At 35.0% G+C, this 26671-nt stretch overlaps 1 protein-coding gene across 3 annotated transcripts in view; it reads left to right on the top strand.

Annotated features, from left to right (window-relative positions):
- ASCC3 (activating signal cointegrator 1 complex subunit 3) overlaps positions 1–26671 on the top strand; it is a 256841-nt gene that overhangs the window by 71799 nt on the left and 158371 nt on the right. For all 3 annotated transcript variants that reach the window (XM_042812582.1, XM_042812567.1, XM_042812576.1), the window contains exon 11: positions 17641–17805. In XM_042812582.1, the coding sequence (XP_042668516.1) occupies positions 17641–17805 (165 nt within the window). The remainder of the gene's footprint in view (positions 1–17640; positions 17806–26671) is intronic.

The raw sequence follows: 26671 nt of genomic DNA, 5'->3' as shown, positions 1-26671 counted from the left end.
TTTTTTTTGATGTGGAATGGGATAAATGAGGTGGCCATCAGAAGTGATCCAGAGATTATAAAGCTCACAGATTCAGAGAAGCTCTTCTCTTTTTAAGTTGTTTGTTTCAAAAGAGTTGAATCTAGTTAATATTCCCTCTTCCTGTATGACTAGAATCAAAAGTAGTGCCTAATTCAATGCGCACCCATGGCTTCAGGAGCAGAATATCTTTTGATCAGCATTTGGACTGGGAGATAAAACTTTTCAGAGGACATCAAAATCTAATACAAAAAAAAAAAAAAAAAAAAAAGAGGAAGCGACTAGTCTCTCTTTTCTCAAAAGTTTCAGAATTTTTCTCAGTAGTAGAACTGTGCTAAAAGCAGATTTCCTTTCCTCTGAATTGTTAAATTATGCTCTTTTCAAAATGAGTCTACCTTCGTGAAGCGAAAAAAATCACTTGAGTGATGATGAGTAACATGAGTAAAATATGCCAAAAGACTTAGAAGAAAAAAAAAATGTGAATTGCTGACTCGTGTTTAGCAAGAACAAATGATGAATTCCATACTTGATATGGTATTCAGCATGTACATATAGATGAAGGAAAAAATGGTTGGAGTACAGCCCAGTAGAAAGAAATCTGGAGCTTTTGGTTGATGGAAAGCTCAATACAAGTCAACAATGTGCCCTGCCAGCCAAGAGAAACAGCAGTATGTTGGGGTGCATTAATCAGAGTATAGCTAATTGGTTAAAATAAATGATTGTCCTACTGGTACTCAGCATTGGTGCGGACAAGAAATACGTAAAAATATTAGAATACGTCCAAGGGAGGTTAAGAAAGATGGTGAAAGGGCTAAAGGGCATGACTTGAGAGGAGCAGCCAAAGATACTTGGTTTGTTTAGCTTGGAGAAGAGGGGATTTGCTGCTTTTTACAACGTCCTTCTGAAGGGGAGTGGAGAGTAAAATAGATACTGGTCTCCCTCCTAAACATTCTTAGGATGTAAGGGAATAGCTTAAAGGTGCCTGGAGAGGAGTTTGAAAATTAGGAAAACGCTCTTCACTATGAGATGTCAAAGCACTGCAACAAGCTTCCCGGGGAACTGATTGTGGCCCCAAGCCTGTTGATGTTGAGGAAGCATTTGGACAAAGCTTCTTGGTAGGTGGTATAATTCTTATGTTGACCTGCACGGAGCGGGAGAAAATTAGACCATCATGGGCACCTTCTAACTCAGGATGTTCTGTGTTTCTATGACTCAGGAAACACTGAAATCTTTATTCAGTATGATTTCCATGTTCCAAAGTCATCTCCATCTTCCCACTGTCTTTCTTTATTGATGATTTTCTTTATTGCAGAAGACTTCACAGTGCTGTGCTTTAACCCTGTCAGACATCTCAGCACCACACAGCTGCTAGCTCAGACTCCCCAAGTGTAGTGGGGGAGAGAATAAGAAAGATATGAGATTAAGAACTCATAGGTTGAGATAAAGACAGTTTGTAGGTAAAGCAAAAGCTGTGCACAAGCAAAGCAAAATGGGGAATTCAGTTGTTACTTCCCATCAGCAGGCAGATGCGCAGCCAACTCCATGAAAGCAGGGCTCACCATGAGTCACTGTTTCTTGGGAAGATGCCAACACATCATACATTGCATTCTTTCTCCTTCTTTCCGCCAGTTTTATTGCTGAGCATGACATTGTATGATACAGAATATCCTTTTTTTTTGGTCAGTCTCGGTCCACTGTTCTGGCTATGTCCCCTTTCAGCTCCCTGTTCTACTCCAGATCCTTGCTGGCAGGGCAGCACGAGGAGCTGAAATGCCCTTGGCTTTGTGCAAGAATTGCTCTATAATCGTAATGCCTTACCGCTACTGTTTTCATCAGAAATCCAAAACACAGCCTCATATGTGCATCTATGAAAAAAACTAATCTTAACCCAGCCAGAACTGTATCAGCATGCTACCTTCGGGATAAATTGTATGTTAAGATCACTATCCAAGATATCTTTGAGGTATTAAGGCTTGATGGAGTTCCACAGACTGTTGTATATCTTCTCTCTTCTTTAACTTTTTCTGTAAATGTCAAATATATTTTTATTAGTATCAAGTTTCAAAAGCAATATTTAAAATATGAAGTGATGTGTCTTTGTATACATGCCAATACCTACTGTATTATGTGTAAAGATTTGAAATACTATTTTTCAGGGTTCTGATCTTGTCTGTTCCTTTACCAGCAAGCAGTTGTGCTCACAGTTTATAGCAGTGTGATGATCAGTGACATCCAGGTCTTTAGCTGAGTAGAGTTCAATCTTGGATGTTGGAGTTAGAAAGTGGAGATCCAAACAGTTTTTGAAGGGCAAGCAAGGGAAAGGGTGGGAAAAAAAAGAGGAAAAAAGAAAATGCTTTTTTTTAAAGAACATTAATAGATCCGGAATAGGTAATAGGAAATAGGAAATGAAGAAAAAAACTGAATTAGGTAAAACCTTCCTTTGCTTTGTAAATCAATGGGATCTGAAGGTGGAGAAAAGAACTAAATCGAGCATTTCTCCTACCCAGCTGTGCAGACTTCCATAGTATCACCCCAGGAACACTTAGATTTTCAATTTCATTGTATTAGTTGAGCCTTGAAAGATGAGGAAGTTTTTCTATGAGTGTCAGTTTTGTGGCATTTTCCCACAGATTTCTCCTTTCGTTACCTCAACTTCAGGAAATAGTAAAAATGGGTTAAAAAGGACTCATGTTAAAAAACAGAAAGGCATTTTGGGATATGTGATGTGCAGAGCAGAGCCAAACTTCTTTCTTTGAATTTTTTAGCTCTATGAAGTAAAGATACTAATTTGTGATTCCACATGTAGGAATCCTGGTTACCTCCAAGAATTAAAATTATTTAAAAATTGAATTTTGCTTATACAGAGATTTTTGAATAACTTTTCAGTGAATTCAGTTGATAAGCTTCTTGTTAGTTGAATTGTTGTCTCCAATCAAAGAAATGAAATGTCTCTCTTCTGTCTCTCGGACTGTTCCAGTGTTTTGATGTTACCGTTCTGTGCCTTCAGCATTGTACTCATTTTCTTTTTTGGCATCAGTCTTCCAATATACTAGTGGAATTGTTGGAAGCCATTCTGATTTACTGCTGTCCCATTAATATATGTGTCTATGACAGCTAAGATTTTGCCAGAGGGGAAAAAGTACTCATATGTGATCAAATGGTAGCAGTTTGGATAAAAAATGGTAGTCATTTATAAGGAACTGTAGGTGCTGCCTATGACCTAAATTAATTTCTAGATTTATGACAGAATCCATCTTGATTTTACTGAAATCAAGCTTCCATGCTTTAGAAATTAGAATCACTACTCTGAAACATTCATTTAAATTTTATTTGAAATAATTTATTTTTTCAAGCAGACAGATATAGTGGCTTATTATACTGCATGCCTACTTGCCTGCTGTTATTACATAATCTGTAGTATTTTACTACAGACTTTGAGTAATCTGCTTTGCGTTTAATAATCACACATCACATACTCTGATAAAATGTGTAACGTGCAACTGACTGGCAGCATCTTTTGGTATGACTGACTTGTCTGAAATCTGTATTTGGGTTGGACTGGAAAGGGGGAGTTTTAACAGAAAAAAAATGTAGTAGAAATGGTCCCAAATAATTACAGTAATTTTGAACAAGATAAAATACTTTCTGTGTTCTGTAGTTGAAGTATATGGGTTTTTATATGTAATTGCATTCTTCACTGTGTTTGCATTTTTATTAGAATTATGTTTGTACCTGACTTAGTTCTGCTTTCTGCTAGTTTTTCTAAACTGCTTAGGAACAAAAGTTTTGGGTAGTGTTTTTTCTTGGTTTCCCCCCTCCCTCCCTCTTTTTTTTTTTTTTTTATAATAAACTTATATAACCTTTCAGTATTATACTTCAACACATATGTGAAAATATAAAATATTTAATTTGGATAAAGCCCTTGCTATACCTCCAGTGCACACGTTTTTTCATTTACTTTAAGCTTTATCAGAATAAATTCATTTTAAAAGTATCTGTACTTGAAGCACTTGCATTAATCAATGTCTCTGCAGAGGCTTGATATTGCAGTGAAACTTAAAAAGTAGTAGTGTACAAATACAAGAAAAATAATTGTGTTTTGGATACATCATTGATCCAGGCTGTGACTGAATGTATTGAGAGGAATGCTGTTGCTCTTTGGTTATATGGCTAAGACCAACAGTGTCACCTGCAGGTGAATCAAGTAGATTTCTTAATTTTTTCAAGTGGAAATCTGAGCCACGGTTAGTGAAAATAGGAGGATCTGGCTGAGTAACTTTCAAATTAATATTTTAAATCAATTTTACTGCTTACTCTTCTTATGAAATTATTTGCAAATATGTAATGATTGCTTCAAATTAATTTCTTCAGTAAGTGCTTACTGGAAAAAAAAAAAATCTTGAAATTATTCTTTAGTATGTATGAAAGATCTTTATTCACAATATTCTACCTATTTACCAATAAAAATCAAACAGTGCTGGAAATGTGAAGGTTTTATGATGTTCAAATCTGTTTACTGCTTTTATATGGGCGAAATTAACTGTGTATTGATTTAATCTCTGGGTAGAATTTCACTGAAATGAATCACATGAAATGTCTGAAGTATTATATTTAGATAAAAAGTCAAATTAATAAAGAAAATCTTTGATATTGCTAATATCTGCTGTATTTAACAGATACAATAATCTAAGATAATGTACAAATTAGTATTTTAGTACAATAATGTACAAACTGTATTTATGTTGAGAGGAATGCTGTTCTTCAGTCATTGAGGTTTCACTGTCTTTGTCTCTCTGTTGCTAGATTTGTGGTTAATATAAAAAAAAATATCAGGTCATATTTCTTGACTTTCTAGACTAGAACTGACATAACTGACATAATAGTGAAGGATTTTAGTTGTCTTACTTCACTAGGGTGATCGTCCAGAGGCTAGTGAACTGCATGTCAGTTGCAAGGGACTAGTAGTGTTTTAAGCTACGTGGTGAATACTTGTCAGAAAGGCTTCGGCATTATGCAGGTGCCTGATGAGAGAAGAAGTAAGCCCAGTTGGAGTTGCAAATTACCCTCTCAGTTCTTGAATCACAGAATCACCAAGGTTGAAAAAGACCTCTAAGATCACTCAGTCCAACCACCATGTTCCTCACTGCAACATCTAAATGTTTTTTTTAACACCTCCAGGGATGGTGACTCCATCACCTCCTTGGGCAGCTTGTGCCAGTTTCTGACCACTCTCTTGGATAATTATTTCCTAATGTCCACCCTGAATCTCCCCTGGTGCAACTCAAGGCCATTCCCTCTCGTTCTGTCACTAGTTACGCAGGAGAAGAGGCTGATTCCCACCTTGCCACGGCCTTTTTTCAGGTAGTTGTGGAAAGTGATAAGCTCTACCCTGAGCCTCCTCTTCTCCAAACTGAACAATGCCAGTGCCCTCAGCTGCTCCAGACCCTTCACCAGCTTTGTTGCCCTTCCTCAGACACCCTCCAGGATCTCGATGTGTTTCTTGCAGGGAGGGCTCCAAAACTTAAAACAATCATCGAGATGCAGCCTCACCAGGGCTGAGTGCAGAGGGACAATCGCTTCCCTTCTCCGGCTGGCAGCTCTATTTCTGATATAAGCCAGGATGCCACTTGGCTTTTTGGCCACCTGTGCCACACTACTTGCTTATGTTCAGCTAAGCATCAACAGTACCCTCAGGTCCGTTTCTTTCACACAGTCTTCCAGCTACTCTGCCCCAAGTCTGGGACGTGGTGTTGTCATGTTGCAGAAGAAAGCTTGTCATCTTCTCTGATCTGCCACTGAAAGTTCTAGCCTTCAGCTTAAGTAAGCTTCACTATGTAGTAATCAGAGTTGATGATTTGTCTGGATTCCAGGAAATCCAGAAAGATTACCCCTTTCCTATCCCAAGAGATAGGGCACATGACATTACCTGATGAGGGCTGTGTCTGGAACTTTTTCTTTAAAGAAGATTTCATGTCACCACTCAGTGAACTGCTGTTTTGCCTCTGACTTCATGTCCCGTTACCAGTAATGATGCAGTCCAGGAAATGGTCACCTTCAGTCTCACATTGGTTCAGTATGTCCTGACAGACTTGCATATAGTGGTCTTTCTATTCCTGTGTGAACATTTGTGGGACTCACTTGGTGCTAACTTTGCAATATTTTAATGTTGTCACCATTGTTTCTGTAGCCAATATTCAACTCTGTACACCGTTCCCTTGTCATAATACCCTGATTTACATGGATGAGCTGATTGAGATAGTCTTCATTTGGTGATGTGACAGCTATGCATGATTGTCTAGAATGTGGCTCATCTTTCACATTGTTGATGTCATCCACTGCTGAAGCACACCACCCATTGCGAAATTGTACTTACATCCACTGTTTGGTCTCCATAACTGTCTAGCAAGCATTGATGGATGTCAGTGGGTGCAATTTTTCCACATGAAGGAATTCAGTGGCCCACCTTTAATTCCACGACAAGTGCTGTTTTGTCAGACTGCCCCTCTGCTGCCATCTGTCACACGGCAACAGAATGTGATGGAATATTGGCAGGAAGGTTCAACTTCTACTGCCACAGCACCAACATCTGCCTCTGACATTGTGAGACAATACAATAAAATAGGAGGCATTATTTTTGGAGCAGGTCTCATAAATATATCAAGTCCTCGGTGGTAAGTGGTTGCCTTACATACAATTCAGAAATCTTTTAAGCCTGTTTCTTGAGTCTTCATGGTTTTGGTTTGTTCAGATTTTAGAATGTATTTGCTATTTAAGAAAATACTTTAGACTGTGTCAGCCATAAACCTTTGTGTCAAAGAGATAGTGCTAAGCACAAGATTTCTTCCGTTTCTTTGATCTTGTTTTAGTACATTTAAGGCAATCTGTCTTATTTTCCAAGTTGTTTTCACTTTTGCGTCTCTTAAAATAGGCATCTTTAATGTTATATTCATTTGGTAACCTTGGTGTATGGTGGGGGCTGAGAGTGGGGAGAAGAGAGTTCCTAATCTAGTCAAACATTTCAAAGACTCTTTATTTAGTCGTGTAATGGTATTTAAAATGATTGTAATTGTAGTAAGTTCATGTTTTTCTGATGCAGCACAGTTCTCAAGATTTTACAACTGTAATCTTTTCCACAAAACATCGTCTTTGCTTAATGTGCTTCAGAAAGTGTGATATTTTTAAGGACGTTATGCACATGGTTGCTAACCTGTTACAGTAACCAACAAAATGAACGCATGGGGAAAACTGCTCAAATAGCATGTTAATGCAATTTTTTTTACACTCTTTTGTAAATAACAATGAGGATATTATACTGCTTAATATAATGCATCAGTGTTTTATGTCTAGATAGAAAACTGAAAGGTTTTCAGACTTTAGGAGTGTCTAGCAGTCTGTGAACTTATTAATGCGTTTTGATATCTCCAGTTTCAAGAGAGGCTCATATCAATGAGCAGGAAGTCAAGGAAAAGTGACAGGAGGCTTGCAAGACCAAACATAAAAGTAAAAAGTAAACATCTAAAGAGTGGATGTACAGGCAGGTGACCTAGAAGGAATGTAGTGTCTGTTAGAGCATGAAGGGACAGGGTTAGGTAAGCCAAAGCCTGTATGGCAAGGAATCAGCTTCAAGGTTAAGGTCAACAAGGGAGGCTTATTTAAGTATATTAACAGCAGCAAAAAGAAGAAGGGAAAACATGGGTCCACTGCTAGAATGATAAAGATTATGTAAAAGGTTGAGGTACTTAATGACTTCTCTGCTTCGGACTTTATTTTTAGGACTGGCATTTCAGCAATCCCTAGTCACTGAAAACAATAGGAAAGTCTGGGAAAAAAAAAACAACAGTTGTTGGAAGAGTTAGATTAGGGAATGTGCAGGCCTGAAAGGAGTGTAGTAGTGAGATGGAGGTCAGCCTCTTTTCTCAGAAAATCAGTGACAGGACATGAGGTAATGGCTCTATGTTGCGCCAGTGAAGTTTCAGGTTGGATATTAGGAAAATTTCTACTCTTTCGAGTGGTGAGATATTGGAATAGAATGCCAGGGGAGGTAGTGGAGTTACTATCCCTGGAGGTGTTCAATAAGTGTATCGATGTGGCACTGAGGTATGTGAGTAGTGGGTTTAGTGGGGTTGGGTTGGTGGTTGGACTGGATGATCTTAGAGGTTCTTTTCAACTTTAATGATTTTATTATTCTGTATAGTTTTTCTCATTTCATGATGAAAGTACTGGAACAGGCTGCCCAGAGAGGTTGTGGATGCCCCGTCCCTGGACGTGTTCAAGGCCAGATTGGATGGGGCCCTGGGCAGCCTGGTCTAGTATTAAATGGGGAGGTTGGTGGCCCTGCTAGGCATGGGGGTTGGAGATTCATGATCCTTGAGGTCCCTTCCAACCCTGGCATTCTGTGATTCTGTGAAAGATGCTACTTTGGTAAATATATTTCAGAGTATTTTTGCAAGTGATGGAAGACCAATAGGCAGTATTCTTTTAATATTTTGTCTGAAAAAATGAAGACTGGAAAACATTAAAAAGCAATGTCTAAATGTTAAATTCTAAAGTGTAATGAATCTCATTAAGTAAAAAAGAAGAATGTCTCTACAACTGTTCATAAAATATAAACAAAGAATCTGAAGCTGAAGTGCTTCATGATATGGACTAATTACTTAACTGCATATAAATAATTATATTAATGAGTTGATTAAAAATACCAAATAAAATATTATTGTGGGGTGTTGACTCTTGAGCTTTTTAGGCATTGAGAATGCCAGTAAAACGTGCAGGGAACTGCTAGCAGAAATGTATTTTTCAGTAGTATTTATAATTAATATTTTATCTATGAAGGACTTGGAAGAATGATTTACTTCTGTTGATTGTAATGGTCTTGTAAATAAAAAGGTTTTGTGTAAAAGGAATCCATGTCTATAAAACTGCTAACTGCTTTGCAGCTCCAGATACTTTTTTAAGCACTGTAAATTTCACAGGATAAAAAAGCAGTCTTTTATAGTTAATGCAAATGATGCATTAAGTTAGACCCTTCTCCCAGAGTACAATTTAAAGGTACTCAGAAGTCCAATTATCTTTGATTTAGCTGTAAAAATTGCAGAATAACAGCTGTGCCTGCTGAGTGAATATTCCTCTGAAAAAGGATAGCTTATCTGAGTAGATTTGAGGACAGGTTGCTGAGGGAATGTCTGACTCCTTTGGCTCTTTTTCAAATTTTACAGCTTCTGGTCAGTTGAAAATGCAAGTAAATTATAAAACAGCATCAAAGCAATTTAGAATTTATATCCTCTGAATTGTCATTTTGCATATTAGTGTGTATTTTGGGTTGTTTATTATTTATTGTGACTGTATGTTGAGGAAAAAAAAAAAACGAAAAAACACTTTAGATTTCAAAATAATAGTTACAAGTGCTACAGATTATCTTGCTATATTTTACTCCCATCTAAAAGTATAGATTTTTCTATACTGCATTACAAGAAATACACTGTAATTTTCCATAGAATTAAAGCATACTTAATACTTCTTCGGAGTATATTATTGTATATATATTACGTAAAGTATATATGAATAATTTAACATGCTAGCAATATAGAATATAATTAAAATGTATTGTTTAGGATTTACCACCAAGTGAAGGAACACAGATTTCTTCTCTTCCTACTGTGGATAATTTTTAAGTAATAAAGAAATTAAAGGTAATAATTATTGTAAAAAAGTTATTCTCAAATTCATGTATCCGCATTTAGTAGTGAGATACGCAGGACCGTTTTGATGAGCCTTAAAAGTATGCCTGTATAAATACATTGGAAAAACTGATAGCTGAGGTAGTCTTTTATCTTTGTCATCATAAAAAAGCAACACCATTATTAAGTTGCTGGAGAACATCAGTGTATTTTCAAAATATGTTCTTGCTTGTAGTTATCCAGTAAACAAAGTATTAACATTAGCCCAAATATGCTCTAATAGTATTTAAAAACATGGCTGTAGAGTATATTTCTGTATGTTTTGTTGCTATTTTACTGTCCCTGTTCTATATGAAAGAGGTTGAGGGAAAAGAAAATGCAAAATAACATGGAGAGGGCTTGAAATCAAGCAGGCTGGAAGTAGTGTCTCTAGAGATAGACATTTGCTGTGAGTTGTCAGATCTGATTAAGGAAGGTATTGGCATCAATCAGACCTGACAGTAGTGTATCAGAGGTTAGTATAACTATAATCAGTGAGCTGATTAACGGGAAAGAAGGAAAAAAAGGGTAATGTTTTGGATCAAACTCCTTTAAAACATTTAGATCATTATTTAAACCTGAAAGTTGAGTGGCTAATTAAGTTTGTTATAATATAAGAAATACATTTCACAAAGTGTGCTAGCTGTTCTTCCTCATTTGTAACTGTGGTAGTTAAAGTCAGATTTGTACTGACACTAAAAAGATGGGTTTTATCCTAGAAAAAAAAATGTAAATGGCAGATGCTCTCATCAGATTACTTCTCAGTAACAATTATTGGGATCCTAATATGTATTGTTTTCCATAGTTTCTCTTCAGTTTAATTTAACAACTTGATGTGTATAGTTTTATACTTTTTCAGTGACAACATAGAAAACTAAAATGCCTTCACAACAACGAAAAGGAATTCCTCTGACTTGTCACCCTCATTTGTTAGATTGGTTTAATTCCATTTTGGTTTGCATCTATGAAAGTCCATTTTACTGAAGTTTAAAAGTTGTGCTGAACTTATAACTGAATATTGCAATCAGTGAAACATCTGGAAGCGAGCTGGAAGCAAAACATTTTAGATCTTCTAAACCTGGGTGTGTGTCTTCAACTCTTTTTGTAGTTAACTATACTAGAAATAAAATATTAATAAAAAAATCAGTTCAGCAGCGTTTGAGGTGTGATAAGTATCTTGCTCTGATAAGTAGGTGTCCAGATGCATAGTCAAACCATTCATTCCCTTTTCATTACATGGGCACAACTGGCTCTTTAAAGAATCAAACTCAATTGTAATTGTATGAGTTCCTAGGATTAAGGTATAAAATAAAACAAGCTAAACAAAGTTGTGTTTCTTCAGTTAGAAATTAGTTTGCCTTTCTAATGAGTTCTAAGTGACTGTTTAAAATTTTCACTGTTCTATTGTTGATCTCTAGATTTGTTGTTGATTGCAAATGTTAGCTTTGATGGCTTTCAAAATTGCTGCTATTACGCATCAATGTAACCCACCTCATTGAATCTTTCTGACATGAAAAGCTCAATCTTCTTTGCAGATATCTTTTGTAACTATAGTCTTCCTATTGAATGTTTTTAAGATGTCCATACTAGATAAATGTAATTCTGTACTGCTATTACTTTAGAGCATATTAAATTTTGATGTAGCATCATCTATTCGCGCTGCCGATCTGTGTATCTTTGTTGTGTAAGAAACCTGTTTTACTGGAGATGCAATTCTGTTTTAACTATGTAAAATGCAGCATCAGGTGGTTGTCACTGAGTAATGAAAAGCAATTTATTTATATTCATTGTTTATTACTTTCTTCTTTCCTATCTCATTCTTATTTTGAATTGTTGCCCTTTGATTCACTTTCTATATGTTTATTCTGCTCCCTGCCTGAACTCCTTCTTTCATGAGGTTTTGTGAAATGTTTAAGTAAATCATGTAGTGAGAGCACAATAAAAAGTAGGATAAAAACAGAATTATGTAAGTGACTTACAGACTGCTGCCCTTTTTCATAGTTTTGCCTCATAGAGTACCAATATGGTAGTGTCCCTGTTAGAGTCTGATATCAGATACCTAATATTAAAATGTGAAAACTCCAAAGTGTCACTGAAGGAAAATATTTCCAATGTATACAAAGCCCCAGCATGGCAGCTTTCAAGAGAGAATTGCAGATTATAATGCATTCCAGTGTGAGGCTGGTCTGAGTGGATGTGTGTAAGTCTATGTGCATCTCTGTGCATGAGTAACGCTCTTGCAGTGAACATCCTCCCATGGCCAAGAAAAAGCACCATGGTTAGTAGTTAGACCATGAATAGGGTACACTGTGTAGTATAACTATGCCCCTTGGCCAAAATGCTGTCAGAAGATGAGGAGTCCTGGCTGTGACTGAAGAGATCATGCTGTAGAATCAGCCACATAATCCTTTCATGTGCAGTAAGGGGAAATTATAGATGTATACAAAGGAGTGGGAGAAGAGAGAAAGCCAGTAGTGAATTAAAAATAATGAAGAAGCTAGATTAACTGAAGTTACAGAAGTGGGTTTTTGGGAGAGTGTCTTTGAATGTTGACAAAAAAAACCAGTAGTGACTAGACCAGAATTCTTTATTACTATCCATCTATGATGAATCACTGTGGTGGAAACAAACTTACTACAGACTCTAATGCAGAAAGAGGATGGTTCCCTACTTTTAGGTCCTTAGATGCTGAGCAGTGCTGTGGAAAGTCAAGAACATTTCAGTTTCTTAGCTTTTCATAGTGTCCCACTGTGAAAGGAGCTGGGTGGACAAAGAGCCCGGACAGCCAAAGGGATATTCCATAGCATGTGACATCATGCAAAAAAAAAAAACCAACTTGTGAAACTGTGGAGAGTTGGTTGGGTTTGAACTTGCTGGGCATTGCTCAATGAGTGGTAATTATTCACTTGAGCATCACTTGTTTTGTAATATTTTATATATCTGTATCATATTATAAATATGATAATTATATACATATATAATCAATACTTTTAAAAATTATTATTCTTTTCTCTTGTAGTAAATAGCTTTTCTCTCAACCTACTGCTTTGTTTCTTTTTATTTTCTCCCCCATTCCACTGTGTGGGAGAGTGGTGAGGGAGTGTGTGGTGCTTTACTGTTTGCTGGGTTAAACTGCAACATTAATGCACTAGTGTTTTTCTTTAACTATATAAACAAATGGAAGGAACTTCAAAATTGTTCACCATCCCAACATTATCCAGACAGTTTTGAGAAGTTTTCTGCATTCTCGTATTTGGAATGATGTTTTGCTTCACTCATGTCATTTCAGTTAAAAAAAATCTCTTTAATCTACAAGAGATTAAATAATTTCTAGACATGCCTAATTACTGCCTTCTACTCCTTCTGAAATGCATAACATGCATTGTCCAATGGAGATTATATCTTTCAGTGGTCTCCAGGCTGTATTTTAGCTGTTTTCAGTCTCTTTACCCCTGCTTAGTTTGGCTGTTGTGTCATAAACCAAATTTTTTTTAGTCTGTCAAAAAAACGAGCAACTCCAGCATCATTGGTCATTGCACAGGAGCATGGGAGGTAGCCTTTGGAGTACAGATGCTCACATAGCTGCAGGCATCAAGTGACTTTTAAGACAAGGTTTGGTTTTCTTTCTCCTTCCCTGAAGAAATACTAAGATTAATTAATAGAGAGTGGTACAAAAGTTACAAGGAAACACTAAGTAGCAGTTAATACCAATAGTAGGTGTTTGCTGTTTCTTGCAAAAATTCTCCAAAGGATGTTTTCACCACCTTTTAGGAAAACTTCTATGTGCAGTTGTGAACCAGCTTGCCTTCTCTAACAGTTCTTGTCTGATGTTTGCATGATTCTACTAAAAAATAAAAAATTCAAACATTTTAGATTACCATGATTCACATGAAAGTCTTCATTATAAAGATTACAACTCATAACTTGTTTGTGAACAAACACAGTTGCAGAAAAATTAGAACACAGAAGTCAGCATTTATCTGAAGATGAGTCAAGCGTTTGGGAGATAGAACAGCTATTGTGTTTGCTCATCTGCAGTTGTATGTGATTATCTGAAAAGATCTTTTGGTCCTATTTTGATCAATTTTGGTTAGTTCTCTGGGGTTAACTTACTGGGTAACTCTAGCATCTGTCAGATTGTCAGTTCTTTATTTGGACTTAAAATCTAATGGTTGATGCTGATTTAGTGGTTCTACAAAAGCATACATAGTCATTTTGTAAAAAAATGTTTTTATTGAGTAGCCCACTGAATGGAGCTGATTATGATAAATTGTTGTTGTCAATCTTGTGTTCCTGCTGTTTGTAGGAAGGCTTCATTTTTATCTTCAGGAATGCTCAATAAATCTCTGCTGTAAGAAATTTAAAAGCCCGGTTAAAGAGAAATTGCCAACATTTTGCCCTGTAAGATGTTTACTTAAACAGTATGTGAACTTATATAAACCCATTGTCAGTCCTGAAATATATTTACCAGATTTGATAGTGGAAAAAAAAAATAAAAGTTAAAATTTGCCATGAAGACATTTTGCCATGAAACATACTTTACTAATGATGCCTTACCTTCCAGAAAGGGAAGGTAGACTATTTTGAGAATCTGCTTTATAACATAATGAAGATTAGAGAATTTAGTTTACTAACTAACTGATTATTTACAACTGTTACCCTCTTTTTTTAATAATCAAGAATTGTATTTTGTCTAAAACAAATATGAAAACCAGTTTCTGTTTCCTGTCATTCCAGTTGATGCTCCATCTGTTATCCTAGTTGACCAGTTCTTTATGCATCAACTGTTTTTGGCATGAAAGGGACAAAAGGTCAGACCAGTGGCAAATATACTTGGAAGCTGAAGTTGCTAAAAAAGGAAAACTGTTCCTGAAAATGAACTTAATGGACTTTGTAGTGTGGGAAATTGTTGCTAAATATTTTATGCTTATTCATGCTTACATTCATATATGGATTTGAGTGCACAGGAGCATGAATCTGAGGAGATTAATATCATTTACTAGCATCAGAGAACATGTGCAGCTTAACCAGGCAGAAATATGATACTAGCCACATGCAAGGCCTTAACTAAAATGAGCTATTAAAAAAAGTAAACCTGAAGGATGTGTCCACTGTTAGAAATAAAACTTTAAGAAAGTAATGGAAGATCATTTCACCTCTATGAGACCACATGACTTTTCAGACTGAAAAAAAAATCTAAAACAAACAAACAAACAAAAAAACCCAAAGGAACAGCAAACAGCAAAGTATTTTTCAGAATGTTGATCTGAAACTATGGTATGAAAATATCCTCTTATCCTGAAGTCTGGTTTCTAAGGGGAGTGAAGAGAAACTGGCAAAAACAACTAGCAAAGTTTATGAATACAGAAAAATACATTTTCACAATTGCTTTAAATTGTATAGAGGTTGAATTTATCACCTATTATTGTCCTCCTTGACTTCATTTTTCAAAGTGAAGTAGTTTGGCTTTTTTGTTTGAGTTGTTTGAGTCTGAATTTCATGTAAAGTATTCACGAAATCACTTTGAATTGAAAGAATTTTTTGAAACATGCTGTCTTTTTTTGATATGAAGTAAAATGATCGACAGTCCTCACCTAAGAAGAAAGAGTTGTTTTCTTTTATAAAACCAATTTGACTATTCCATGTTTTCCGTGGTAGAAAAAGTCAGTGTGCAGCAGTTATTAATGATAATCCAAGAAGCATTGCAAAAGGAGATTTACAGGTCCAGAGAGAAACTTAAGATGACAGTAAAAATATAGATAGTTTACCCATTTCTGTTTAGCCATACCCTAACACAAAAAAAATTTTTTTAGATTTTTTAAAATTGAAATGTCTTTGCATGAGTTCCAGCTCATTAAACAAATATGATACTTCAATTTTCCAGCTATTTCAATACCAAAAGAGGTGAAGTGGTGAAATAGCACTTTAAAGGAACACGCTTCTCAGTGTGATGATAACTGAATTCAAAGTATGATAGAGAATATGTTAGAAAGCTATTTCAGAGTTTGGTTGCACTTTCTCAGCTCTCATACAGAAAGTAGACCCTTTTTGCTGAATCTGAGTTTTGAGTTTATAACTTTGTGGATGAAATGCGTTATTTCTGAAAATTAATTGTAAAAATAAACAGTACCACAGCATTTAAAAGTAATTATGAGACAGATCATAATGCTGCTTTGTTTATTATTTTAATTGAAAAAATAATCTGTGGCTTTGTTAACGTTTGCTGGTAGTCAACATTTTCTTTTGCTGATACTTTTAATTAGTGCCTTATATTTGAATTCAATTTACAGTTTGAGAATACAAAGCTGATTTGTTTGTTTTTTAGAGGATTTTCTTTCTCAACTGTAAATCCTATTTGCAAAGTAAATATAAAAGGCAATCTTATTTTCTGAGAAGATGCTCTCTGGAGGTCTCTGGTCTTGCTAAATGAGACAGGATATCAAGTATAGCTTTTAATTCAGGTCATTACATTGCCTATCGTTGCTGCTTCAAAATAAGATCAAAGTAAAAGAGATTTATAATGAATATTTAGTCTTTGCTCAAAAACAGAAAAATTAATGACACCAATTTAAATACATATTTTGATAACATGATTGGCATGAAAAAATAACTGGTCTCAACATTGCCAATTTAGCTTGAGCAAATTAGCTAAGTAGCTTGCATTTGTAGCATTTCAAACCTTAAAGTCTTAATATGCATTGCTAAATGTATTTCCTCACTGTTTGCTAATTAATGTTCTGTTGAAGTACAGCTGTTAATTTTTTGTTGTTGACATGGCTCATTTTGAAGTGATAACAGTTGCATCTGTAGTAGTGTTACAATTCAGTTCATAAATTACGACCATACATTTTTACACCTACTGTTTTGTAGGAGTAAAAGAACTTGGAAAATCTGTATCTGCTAGTAAAATGCATCCAATAATACTTTGGGAAAAAAAGCATAGAAACGGCCCACATACACACTCTCAGTGTTATGACTTATTCTTTCTTGCATTAAGTTTTAAATAAAGCGGGACAGAAAAATATTTTTTTATTGTAGCATCACAAAGACACATCTCAGGAGTTGCTCTTGGTAATTAGGAAAGAGTGATAGGTTCTGAAAGAACAATTGGACTGGAGCAATACTTTGAGGCGCTGCAGGGGAAAAATACTTATATTAGGAGGATTAATATATACAGATAACCTGGGCACCCTGATCTGTGTGGCTCTTTCTGGCAAGGGGAGATGGACAAAATGGCCTTTACAGATCCCTTCCCATTTAATCAATCTGTAATTAAGAAGTCTGTTAAGTTAGATTTCAAAAAAAAATTGAGACAGCAATTCCAACAGTTTTTAACATCTATCAATATTATCCTGATGATACTTAATTTATTGTTCAGATGAGAGGAAATTATTTTTCTCAGATTTTGACTAGCAATTTTCATAGAAGTTTTATAAGTCATCATTAACTTTCTATGTCTCTCTGTGTTAGTCAGGACATTATTCAGAATTACCTAATGTTTTTTGTGGAAAGTTTTTAGGTGTTTGTGGTTCTTAGATGAAAGCTAAAAATATTTTATCACAAACAACCTTTAGTGGGATTTGCAGATTAAATTACTCAATTAGGTAAAGAATAGATTCTGGACAGATTTTTAATTGTTCTAATGTAGAAAGTGTATGCTAACGGCATGCATTGCCTTGATGTTATTAGATGATATTTCTATATGCATTTTTGCACTGAAGCCCACCAGCATAATATGTTGATGCAGTGAACTATTTCTGCCTCAAATACATGAAGTAGGTAAAACTTACGGTAGCTTTGCTAAGTTCTACATTGCATTTACTCAGATAAATATTAATATACTGATAAAGTTGAATTTGGATTTTTCTTTGCATATGCTTAATATCTCTTTTTCTTGCTTTAATAGATGCTTGTGACTACTCCAGAAAAATGGGACGTAGTAACGAGAAAAAGTGTTGGTGATGTAGCTCTCTCTCAGCTGGTAAGGCTGTTGATTCTTGATGAAGTTCATCTGTTGCATGAAGACAGAGGACCCGTACTTGAAAGTATAGTGGCACGTACTTTACGTCAGGTAAGAGCAAAAAAAAAATTGTTTTAAACAATTTTATTTGATTCAGGAATATATTTCATTGTAAAAGAAGAAATGCTTTGACAATGAAATCAAAATGCTTAGGTGGTTTACAATTTATTTTATAGCTACTCTGTACTAAGTATGAAGAAAAATGGCTTCTGCCTTTTTTATTACCACAAATGTCAGATTCCTAGGATGCATAATTTATTTCGGAGCTGCTTCCTTGTATTAATTTATGTGCTATACAAGTAACACTGAACTGGTACATTTTTAAACAAATAATAGTCAAGACAATATTTTAACATAACCAAAATTGCAAGTATTTTCTTACTGGCAGAGATTCCTTTTATTGGCACTTTTCCTGGAAGAAAAATTTTTTAACCAAAGAACGAAGAAGTTGTCATCACTGCTAGAATATGAAGTCATTTGTATTTGAGCATAAGTAGTCTTTCTTTCTTCCCTTAGCAGTACTTTCTAAATACCAAAATCTGAAGTGGCAAAAGGAGAAAAGGATAAATGTGGTTGTTTGTTGTTGTTTTTGTTTTCTTAAATCTCATGCAAAAGAATGATGTTCAGCTAGGCAATAAATGTTGTATTCTTATATATTTTATAACCATTTTATTCAATGGTTAGACATGCATTTAGAAGAAAAATTAAATGTGGAAGTTAGAAATAAATAAAAAGGGTTAGAATTTGAATAATTCAATCCAAGAATGGTTTGAGTAGGAAGGGACCTTAAAAAATATCTAGTTCCAACCCTCCTGCCATGGGCACGGACACCTTTCACTAGATCTCGTCTCTTAAAGTCTCATACAGCCTGACACTGAGCAGGGATGGGGTATCCATAACTGGGCAATCTATTCTAGTAGCTGACCACCTTTGTAGTAATCTAAATCTACTCTCTTTGAATTTAAAACCATTTTCCCTTGTCATATCACTACACTCGCTGATAAAAGAGTCAGTCTTCACCATTCTTATAGGCTCACTGTAAGGGTCTGTAAGGTGACAGTGAGGTCTCCCTGGAAGATTCTGTTTTCCAAGCTGAAGAACCTCAAATTTCTCACTCTCTCTTCGTAGGAGAGATGCTTTAGCCTTCTGATATATATGTGGCTTGCTCTAATAGGTCTGTGTCTCTTGTGCTGGGAGCCCCCAGACTTGGATGCAGTATTCCAGGTGGAATTTAATGAAGGTAGAGTTGAGATTGGGTGTCAACTCCTTTGCCCTGCTGGTCATGTTTATATTGATGGTGCCAAGCATACAGTTGGCTTTCTGTGCAGCATGCACATGCTACTGACACACATCAAATTTTAGTACATCCAATGATAACAGTAAGCAGAGTGTAGGGTGGCATTCTTTTTATCTTAAAGGTATGTTGTGCAAAATTGCATCAATACAAAAAATTTGTAACAAAATAGAAATGAATACAATTGTTCTTGTTATGGCTATATTTGTAAGCATGTTAATGTTTAAAATCTCTTGGCTTTCAAGATGCTTTTTTTCTTGGTAAGGCTACACTAACCTTGTTAAGTTCCTAAAATAGGATTCCTTATATGCTTTCTGAATCATCTGATTCTGTCTCCAGTGAGAACTGAATAAAATTAATGTTTGCTGTGATCCTACACAGTAAGTCTAAAGTTCTTGTATAAAGAACAAAATAAGTGATAATTCCTTAGAAGAACCCAAACAGTTAAAGAAGTTATTTATGGAGTGTAGGGTTTTGTAGAGTTTATACTACCTCAAGGGCACAGAAGCGTAACCTGTTTGATACTGTATTTTCTTTCTTAAATGGATTTGATTACCTTGTTTTCCTTAGGCATCTTTAAAGTTAAGCATCTCAGTTTTTAGCAGTGACCGTGACGGTCACTGTCTTCATGTCAGGTTGCAAGACACATTTCATTTTTTTTTATGTGAAGTTTTATGAAAGTTGTGAGGTGGGTTTCGGCTGTCTGAAATAGATGTCTAGAGCTATTTTATCTGCCTCAGGTTAGCCAGCTTGGCCTTATGCTTCTGCTTCATTTGGACACAAATCTCCCATAGATTCTTTCCTTTTGTGCCTGTCAAGCACATGTAGATGTCTTAAGGAATATTAAATGATCTGAGGCAATTATATCATGAGTACTGAATCCTACCCTTAGTGCATTTATTGTAATACAGCAGTATCTTTCTTCAACACTCATTTAAAAAATAGCTCTCCAGGGTGCTTTAATCTTCTAGGGCTTCAAGGTTTGTTTTACCTACCAAGTTGGAGTTTAATTTACTTGAAATTGAAGTTACCCATTTGTAACTCTTTCTTAAGTGAAGCAGATGGGATGAAAAACAAAGAAGAAATCTTGAAATTAACCATCTCACCACCTTTATGAATAGCTTGTTTATTTTAAATTGGTAAGAAAATCAATGATGGAGATCACTGTGGATCACTACAAGAAAACAGTTGAGAGAATGGAGTTGAAGAGTTGGAAAGTATACTGTAAAAGAACACACAAAAGAAAAACAGTTAAACAGAAAACAAACAACAACAAAAACACTGATATGTTGGAATATTTAGAACTATGCTGCAGGAAACAATTCTGGACAGACTGGATAGTTAGGATGAGGTCAGTGGGATGAAGTTCAACAAGACAAAGTGCTGGGTCCTGCTCTTTGGCTACAACAAGCCAAGTTAGTGTTACAGGCTTGGGGCAGAATGGCTGAAAGACTCTGTGGAAGAAACAGACCTGGTGGTATTGGTTGACACTTGACTGAACATAAGCCAGCATGTGGCCGAGAAGGCTAACGGCATCCTGGCCTGTATGGAATAGTGTTGCCAGCAGGAGCAAGGAAGTAATCATCCCTCTGTACTCAGCCCTGGTGAGGCTGCACCTTGAGTATCGTGATCAGTTTTTGGCCCCTCAGTACAAGAAGGAGATTGAGGCCCTGGAGAGTATCCAGAGAAGGGCAGTGAAGCCAGTCAGGCTTCTGGAGCACAAGTCTTGGGAGCAGCTGAGGGAAATGGGATTGTTTAGTCTGGAGAAAAGGAGGCTCAACTTATCACTCTCCACAACTACCTGAGGGGAGATTGTGGTGAAGCGAAGATCATCCTCTTCTCCCATGTAACTAGCTCTACAGAGTCAGAGGGAATGGCCTCAAGTTGTGCTGGGAGAGGCTGTGGTTGGATATTAGGTAAACTTTCTCTTCTGGAAGAGTGGTCAGGTGCTGGAATGAGCTGTTCAGGGAGGTGGTTGATTAGTCATCCCCGGAGGTGTTCAAAAAAACATTTAGATGTTGTACTGAGGGACATGGTTTAGTGGGAGAATTTTGTTGGTAGGTGGATGGTTGGACTAGATGATCTTGGAGGTCTTTTCCAACTTTGGTGATTCTGTGATAGGAAGTAAGAATAAGGAGATAAGTTTTGAAATAATACTACATCAATCTGAAATATCCTTATGCCAATTGCACCACTGCAGTTATTGCTGAGATCAATTACCTGATTTGTACACCAGTTTAAGGCATCAGAGCTATTGACTTTTTTTTTTCTAATTTATAGTAAAGGAATTCAGAAAGTGATTAAACAAGTTATTCAAAGAAAAGACCTTTACAGATTACTAGTCACTAAATCAGACTTGAGTTGAGGGCTACGCTGGCAGGCATCATTGACGTTTTCCTTTTTTCTTTACTCCTAATAGAACAACCTCTTTTGGCAACTGTGGGAGACAGTGTAGTAGAGTAGTTGGATTTTTGGTTTGACCTGGAACAGTCACTCTCTCTTCTGTAACTTCTAGCATAGAACTGTGATAAATTCCTTTCAGTACTGCTTGTGTTTTTTAATAAATCCAGTAGCTATTCTAATATAGTTATATTATAATTTCACCTGGATCATACTTCCCTACCTTGTGTATTAGACAATTGTATGATTCCTATGCATGTCAAGATCTGTATAACATATACAGCTTTCTGTGTTTTGCTTGTTATCGTGCCTTGAAAGAAAAGGAAATATCTCTTTTGTTTTCATAATTCATAAAAAAAAACATTTGTTTTTGGTGTGTTTGAAGGTTGTTTTGCTTAGATTGTGGGTAATAGAAAAATAGACAATGGATTTGTTTTTTAATTTTTGATCTTTATAAGAATTGGGCCTGATGTAAATCTCTGGTATCGCTGTGCTGGAAAAGAATGTTTTGAAATCTGTGTTGATATGCTTAACAAATACAGCCATGCCAATGCATTCTGAAAGCAGGAACATCCCGATGCGTTATAAGATCTGTCCTAATTTGCACCTTAACATTTTTGAATTATAACTGTACTTTTCTCCAGATGGACACTGTCACACCATTTCCTGTGGGAGTTTAGCATGTTCATTTTAACTTACGGCATTTTTTTAATCAGCTTTTTTAATAACTTGGAAGGACAAGTATATATTGGAATTGCTGGCAGTCTTAATCCTAGTGGAGTGAACAGTTTATTCACTCATGTTTGTACTTCTCAAATTTTTGAGAATGTTTTTGTAAGTGATTTAAATTGACTTTGCTAAACATTTTGGTTGGAAAATTGCTCTGAGCTCTGTTACATATTGCAGGTGTAACATCAAACAACTTCTTTGAACCCAATTTATAGCTTTGATGTTTAAGGTTTTGGTTCAGAGAATGAAATAGATGTAAAACTGAAATGCTTAAACTTTTTAATCAAAATTTCCACAGTTCTGTAATATCTACTAAGCTTATTAGTTTGAAAGAAGAAATGAACTACCTGACACTGAATTCTTTTGTCATAATTATTGAGAGAGGTCGATGACTTCTTTCCTGCTTATGAGGAAAAAAAGCGTACTTGAATATGTGAGTTTTGATACCTTCTCTCAACTCTGTGAATAAGTAATAGAAAGCCTATAGAGAAACATTTCTCAGATTTTGGGAAAACAGGACTACTCTCTTAGATACACAAATATTGCCTTCACAGTCTTATGTATTTCAGTTTCAAGTAATTTGTATTTTGTATTATTTCAACCACATTGCTAGATATGTACTAGGTATGTAGCTGTGCTCATGGGGACTCTTCCTAAGCTAGTTGTCTGGATTAGGAGTGCCACAGTGACATGACAACTTATCATATGTACTTTCTTTAAACAAATTATTCAATTTGAATTAAACTTTAGTGACATTATTTAATTCTGAATCTCACATTGTTTTTAATGATCCAGTAATGCTGGAAATACAAGACTAATTTGGTTAGAGGAATACATCAGCATATTTATCATCATCATGGTTAGAGGAATACATTAGCATATTTATCATCATCATGGTAAATGCAAAAATACAAAATACTTTCTCATTCAAATAAAAGATTTCTGAATATCCAAAGTAATATTCAGTGTAACAGATCTCACAAGCAAAATCCGGCATTCCCTTTGTTACTTTCTTTATAATGCTTGTTGTGATACTCACAGTAAAAGTAATAATGAGTATTTGAAGATAAGTTATAAATGAGGAAAGTAGCAATTAATGTTTTCTTTACCTACTTAATTTCCATGTTGTTTTCTTCTTTTTGTAGAATTATAAATTAGAATCTGAAGGAGGTTCTGAAGAGCATTTTCAATCTTTTACCTCAGTGCACTCAAATTCATTGTAATAAAGTTCTTAAAAAAGAAAAAAAACATGTATTTTTAATTGAAAAACTCTAGTACACATTTAACTAAACACAGTGGTAAGCAAACCTCACAGTTGTATCACTTTATGAATCTGCTTGCACATTTATCAGTGAAATTATCCTACTTATTTATGCTTAGATTTCCGCAAATTTGTTTTCAACACTTGCACAATTTAAAATGCAATTGTCATTTGAGACAACTAGAATAGATAACATTTATGATTTTAATCTTGTTCCATGTATTGCTAAAGTGATATATTTTACTTTGGGATTTAATGGTTTGCTTTTTTATTGCAAATTGCCAGTATATTAAGGTGGATCTAACTAGTCTTTCTTGTTACAGTTGGCTCTATCAGGTGATACAAAAACTTTCACCTTTAAAAATATAAACATTAAAAAGAATAACAGTATTTTTCTGGATTATGAACTAAATGTTATCAGCAATTCATATTTTTTCTATATGTAAACGAGTAGTTAAAATCAAAAATGAAAAGGTTTCATAAACCCTTTTCTTAATCCTACCCACGCTTTGTGTCCTTAGAGTACATTTTTACTGCATCTGCAAATGAAGTGCTAGCTCCCACTGAATCATGAAAAAAACATCTTCGCAACTCCGATCCACTGTTTGCCTTCCTACTTTCTCTATTCCCAGTCATCATTGTCTTTTTCTTCTTCATCCCCTGGTAATTCTAATGCTATACTTTTGAGCTTTTTTTTCTTAATGACTCCTTAGTTAAGAAACTTTTCCTTGCTCTGGATGTATTTTCCCTATGTTTAGTTCCTTATTATCTCCCCTAACTCTTTTTTGTTTATCTTCTTTGTTTCCTTCTTACCTTGCTTTGCCTTGTTACTAGAAATTGGAAACAAATTATCCTAGAGGTTTCCCATCCTAAGCAAAATGCTGATTTCTTTTTACTTGGGAATTTTCATGTTCTTGGAATCCCATTCTTGATAAAGAAAATTTGAGTAGCTGATTGCTAATTGTATAAGAAAACTGAGAACAGGGAAGGTTTGCTCATTTGTCTCCCTGTATTGTCTGTAAATGTAGACAGCTGTAGTTCATAGAAGTGTCATTTTGGACTAGAATGCACTAGTAAGTAATGGCATTTGCATCTCATCTTGAATGATTTCTATTACTCTTTTATCCCTTTTGTTCCTTCTGTATGCAAATCAAGTTTGCCAGGTTCTTCCATTACAAGATAAATGAAACCAACTTACTAAAACTTTCTATTATAATGGTTTGGTTTTCACTTAATGTGCTTTGGGTTTTTGGTTGCTTTTTTTTTTAATAAACTTCCTTTTGTATGTCACTGTTTTTAAAACCCATCAACAAAATTGGATATGGAAATTATTTTAGTTTTGGTTGTGGCACATAAAGATGTAGAGCATTTCCCTCCTACTTGTTCATTAAGTTGTCATTTTATTCTTATATATTTATATAATTATTCGTATTAATTCTTTAATAGTAGGTGCAGGAATCACTTGTTGCTATAAAAATGTTCCGTGAGGATAATTTCTCATTTTACAGCTCTGTCCTCTTCTAGAATTAGATAAATTAAGAGAAATTTAATTTGAATGAGTCCAACAATGTAGATTTATCTGTTTGGCTGACACATATATCAGTTATATTAATTTGTTGATAAAATTAGTGAACAGTGAAAAATTTTGGGCTTAGACTGTACTTAGAGACATCCCTTTTTAATTTCTGTCTTTCAGTGATAAATTCCCTGTAAAAAGCTGTCATTTCGTCAGTTTGTGATAAAATTAATGGATGTTTTGTTGCCATTGTGTTACATAACATTATTTTTAAACAATATGTTATACACAAAGTCTAATGCTTTACATAGTTCTAGATCTATCTTATTATCTTTTCTGGCAACCTTGTAGCTGTGTAAAAATGTCTCTTTTTTAAAAGCAATATATTTTTTGTAAACAATCTCTGTTTGGTTGGAAATTACTATTGGATATTTGAATTCATCTTCAGAAGCTTTTCTATAAATTTCATGGAAATGTTCAAACAGACATTTTGCATGTCATTTTTTATTATTTATATTTGAACGTTTTTCCATTTTTCTGGTATATCCATGGAGTTTAAAAGGTAATCATGATTGTCATATGTTTTGTGCTCCTTGTTAATATAGTAAAGGAGTTTAATTGATTTGTAGAAGAGTTCATATTTCTTTTTTGTTTTTCAGTTTTGGAAAAATAACAGTAATCATGATATAAAAAGCTTTTTGTCGTTCGGAAAAAAAATGACATGGCACTGTGCATGGTATAGAAATCTCTTAATAGGTGTATTCAAAATTCAGTTTCTTCAGGGAAAGTACTTAATATTTAGTGAAGGTAAAATAATGTGGCTTCTAATAGTGCTTTCTGCTTGGTTACATTTTTTTGATACCTCTTTTAAATACATTCTAAGTGGAGAACTGAGATCACAGTATTTTCAGGGTTCACTGGAAGCAGAGTAAAACTCATTTATAAAATTACTTAACTAGATGGTTGCCTAGTAACAAATGCATTCTGCACAGTGTTTGAATTGTCAATAACATCCTACCTAGAATCTTCAAAACAGTATTAGTAGTTGGTTCATTACTATGCACTTTTGATTTTGCAATTTGAACATTTTTATGTTACTGGTTTTCCATTTCTGTTCCTATAACTAAGAAATTACCACCTATGTGTATTGATTGACAACTTCTTAATACTTTCATTTAACAGTAAGCAACATATCAGAAAAAAAGTAAACACTGATTAAACACTCTAAAAAAAAAGAATCTCGCTTTGTTAGTTTTGAATACTTTTAATTTTTTTTATTTAAAATTTCCCATGAAAATCCCTTTTTTTCTCTCCCTCCACCTCCCTGCTTCCTTTTTCTTTTTTTCTTTTTTTTTTTTGATAAAATGGAAATCATACCTATATTCTGTGTACAGGGTAATATCTAACAAGTCATTAATGTGCTTGCCCATATATTGTATTTGATTCTTATCAGTGTCAGACAGGGAATTTAGGAACCCAAGTTATGAATTAATCTTCTTGCATATTTAGACTAAGCACTAATAAATGCTTGTGTTTAGTTTTCTATATGTCTCATCCCAAATGGATGTCTAAAGAATCACAGAATCACAGAATCTTAGGCTTTGGAAGGGACCTCTGGAGACCAACTAGTACAACTCTCCCCACTAAAGCAGGTTCCCTGCAGTAGGTTACACAGGAAAGCATCCAGGTGGATTTTAAATCTCTCTGGAGAAGGAGA

Source organism: Centrocercus urophasianus, unplaced genomic scaffold (genome assembly GCF_019232065.1).
Source record: "Centrocercus urophasianus isolate 14NV4802_14NV808 unplaced genomic scaffold, USGS_Curo_1.0 seq_10, whole genome shotgun sequence".
In the NCBI taxonomy this organism is placed as follows: Eukaryota; Metazoa; Chordata; class Aves; order Galliformes; family Phasianidae; genus Centrocercus; species Centrocercus urophasianus.
This window is presented reverse-complemented; position numbering and strand designations above follow the sequence as displayed.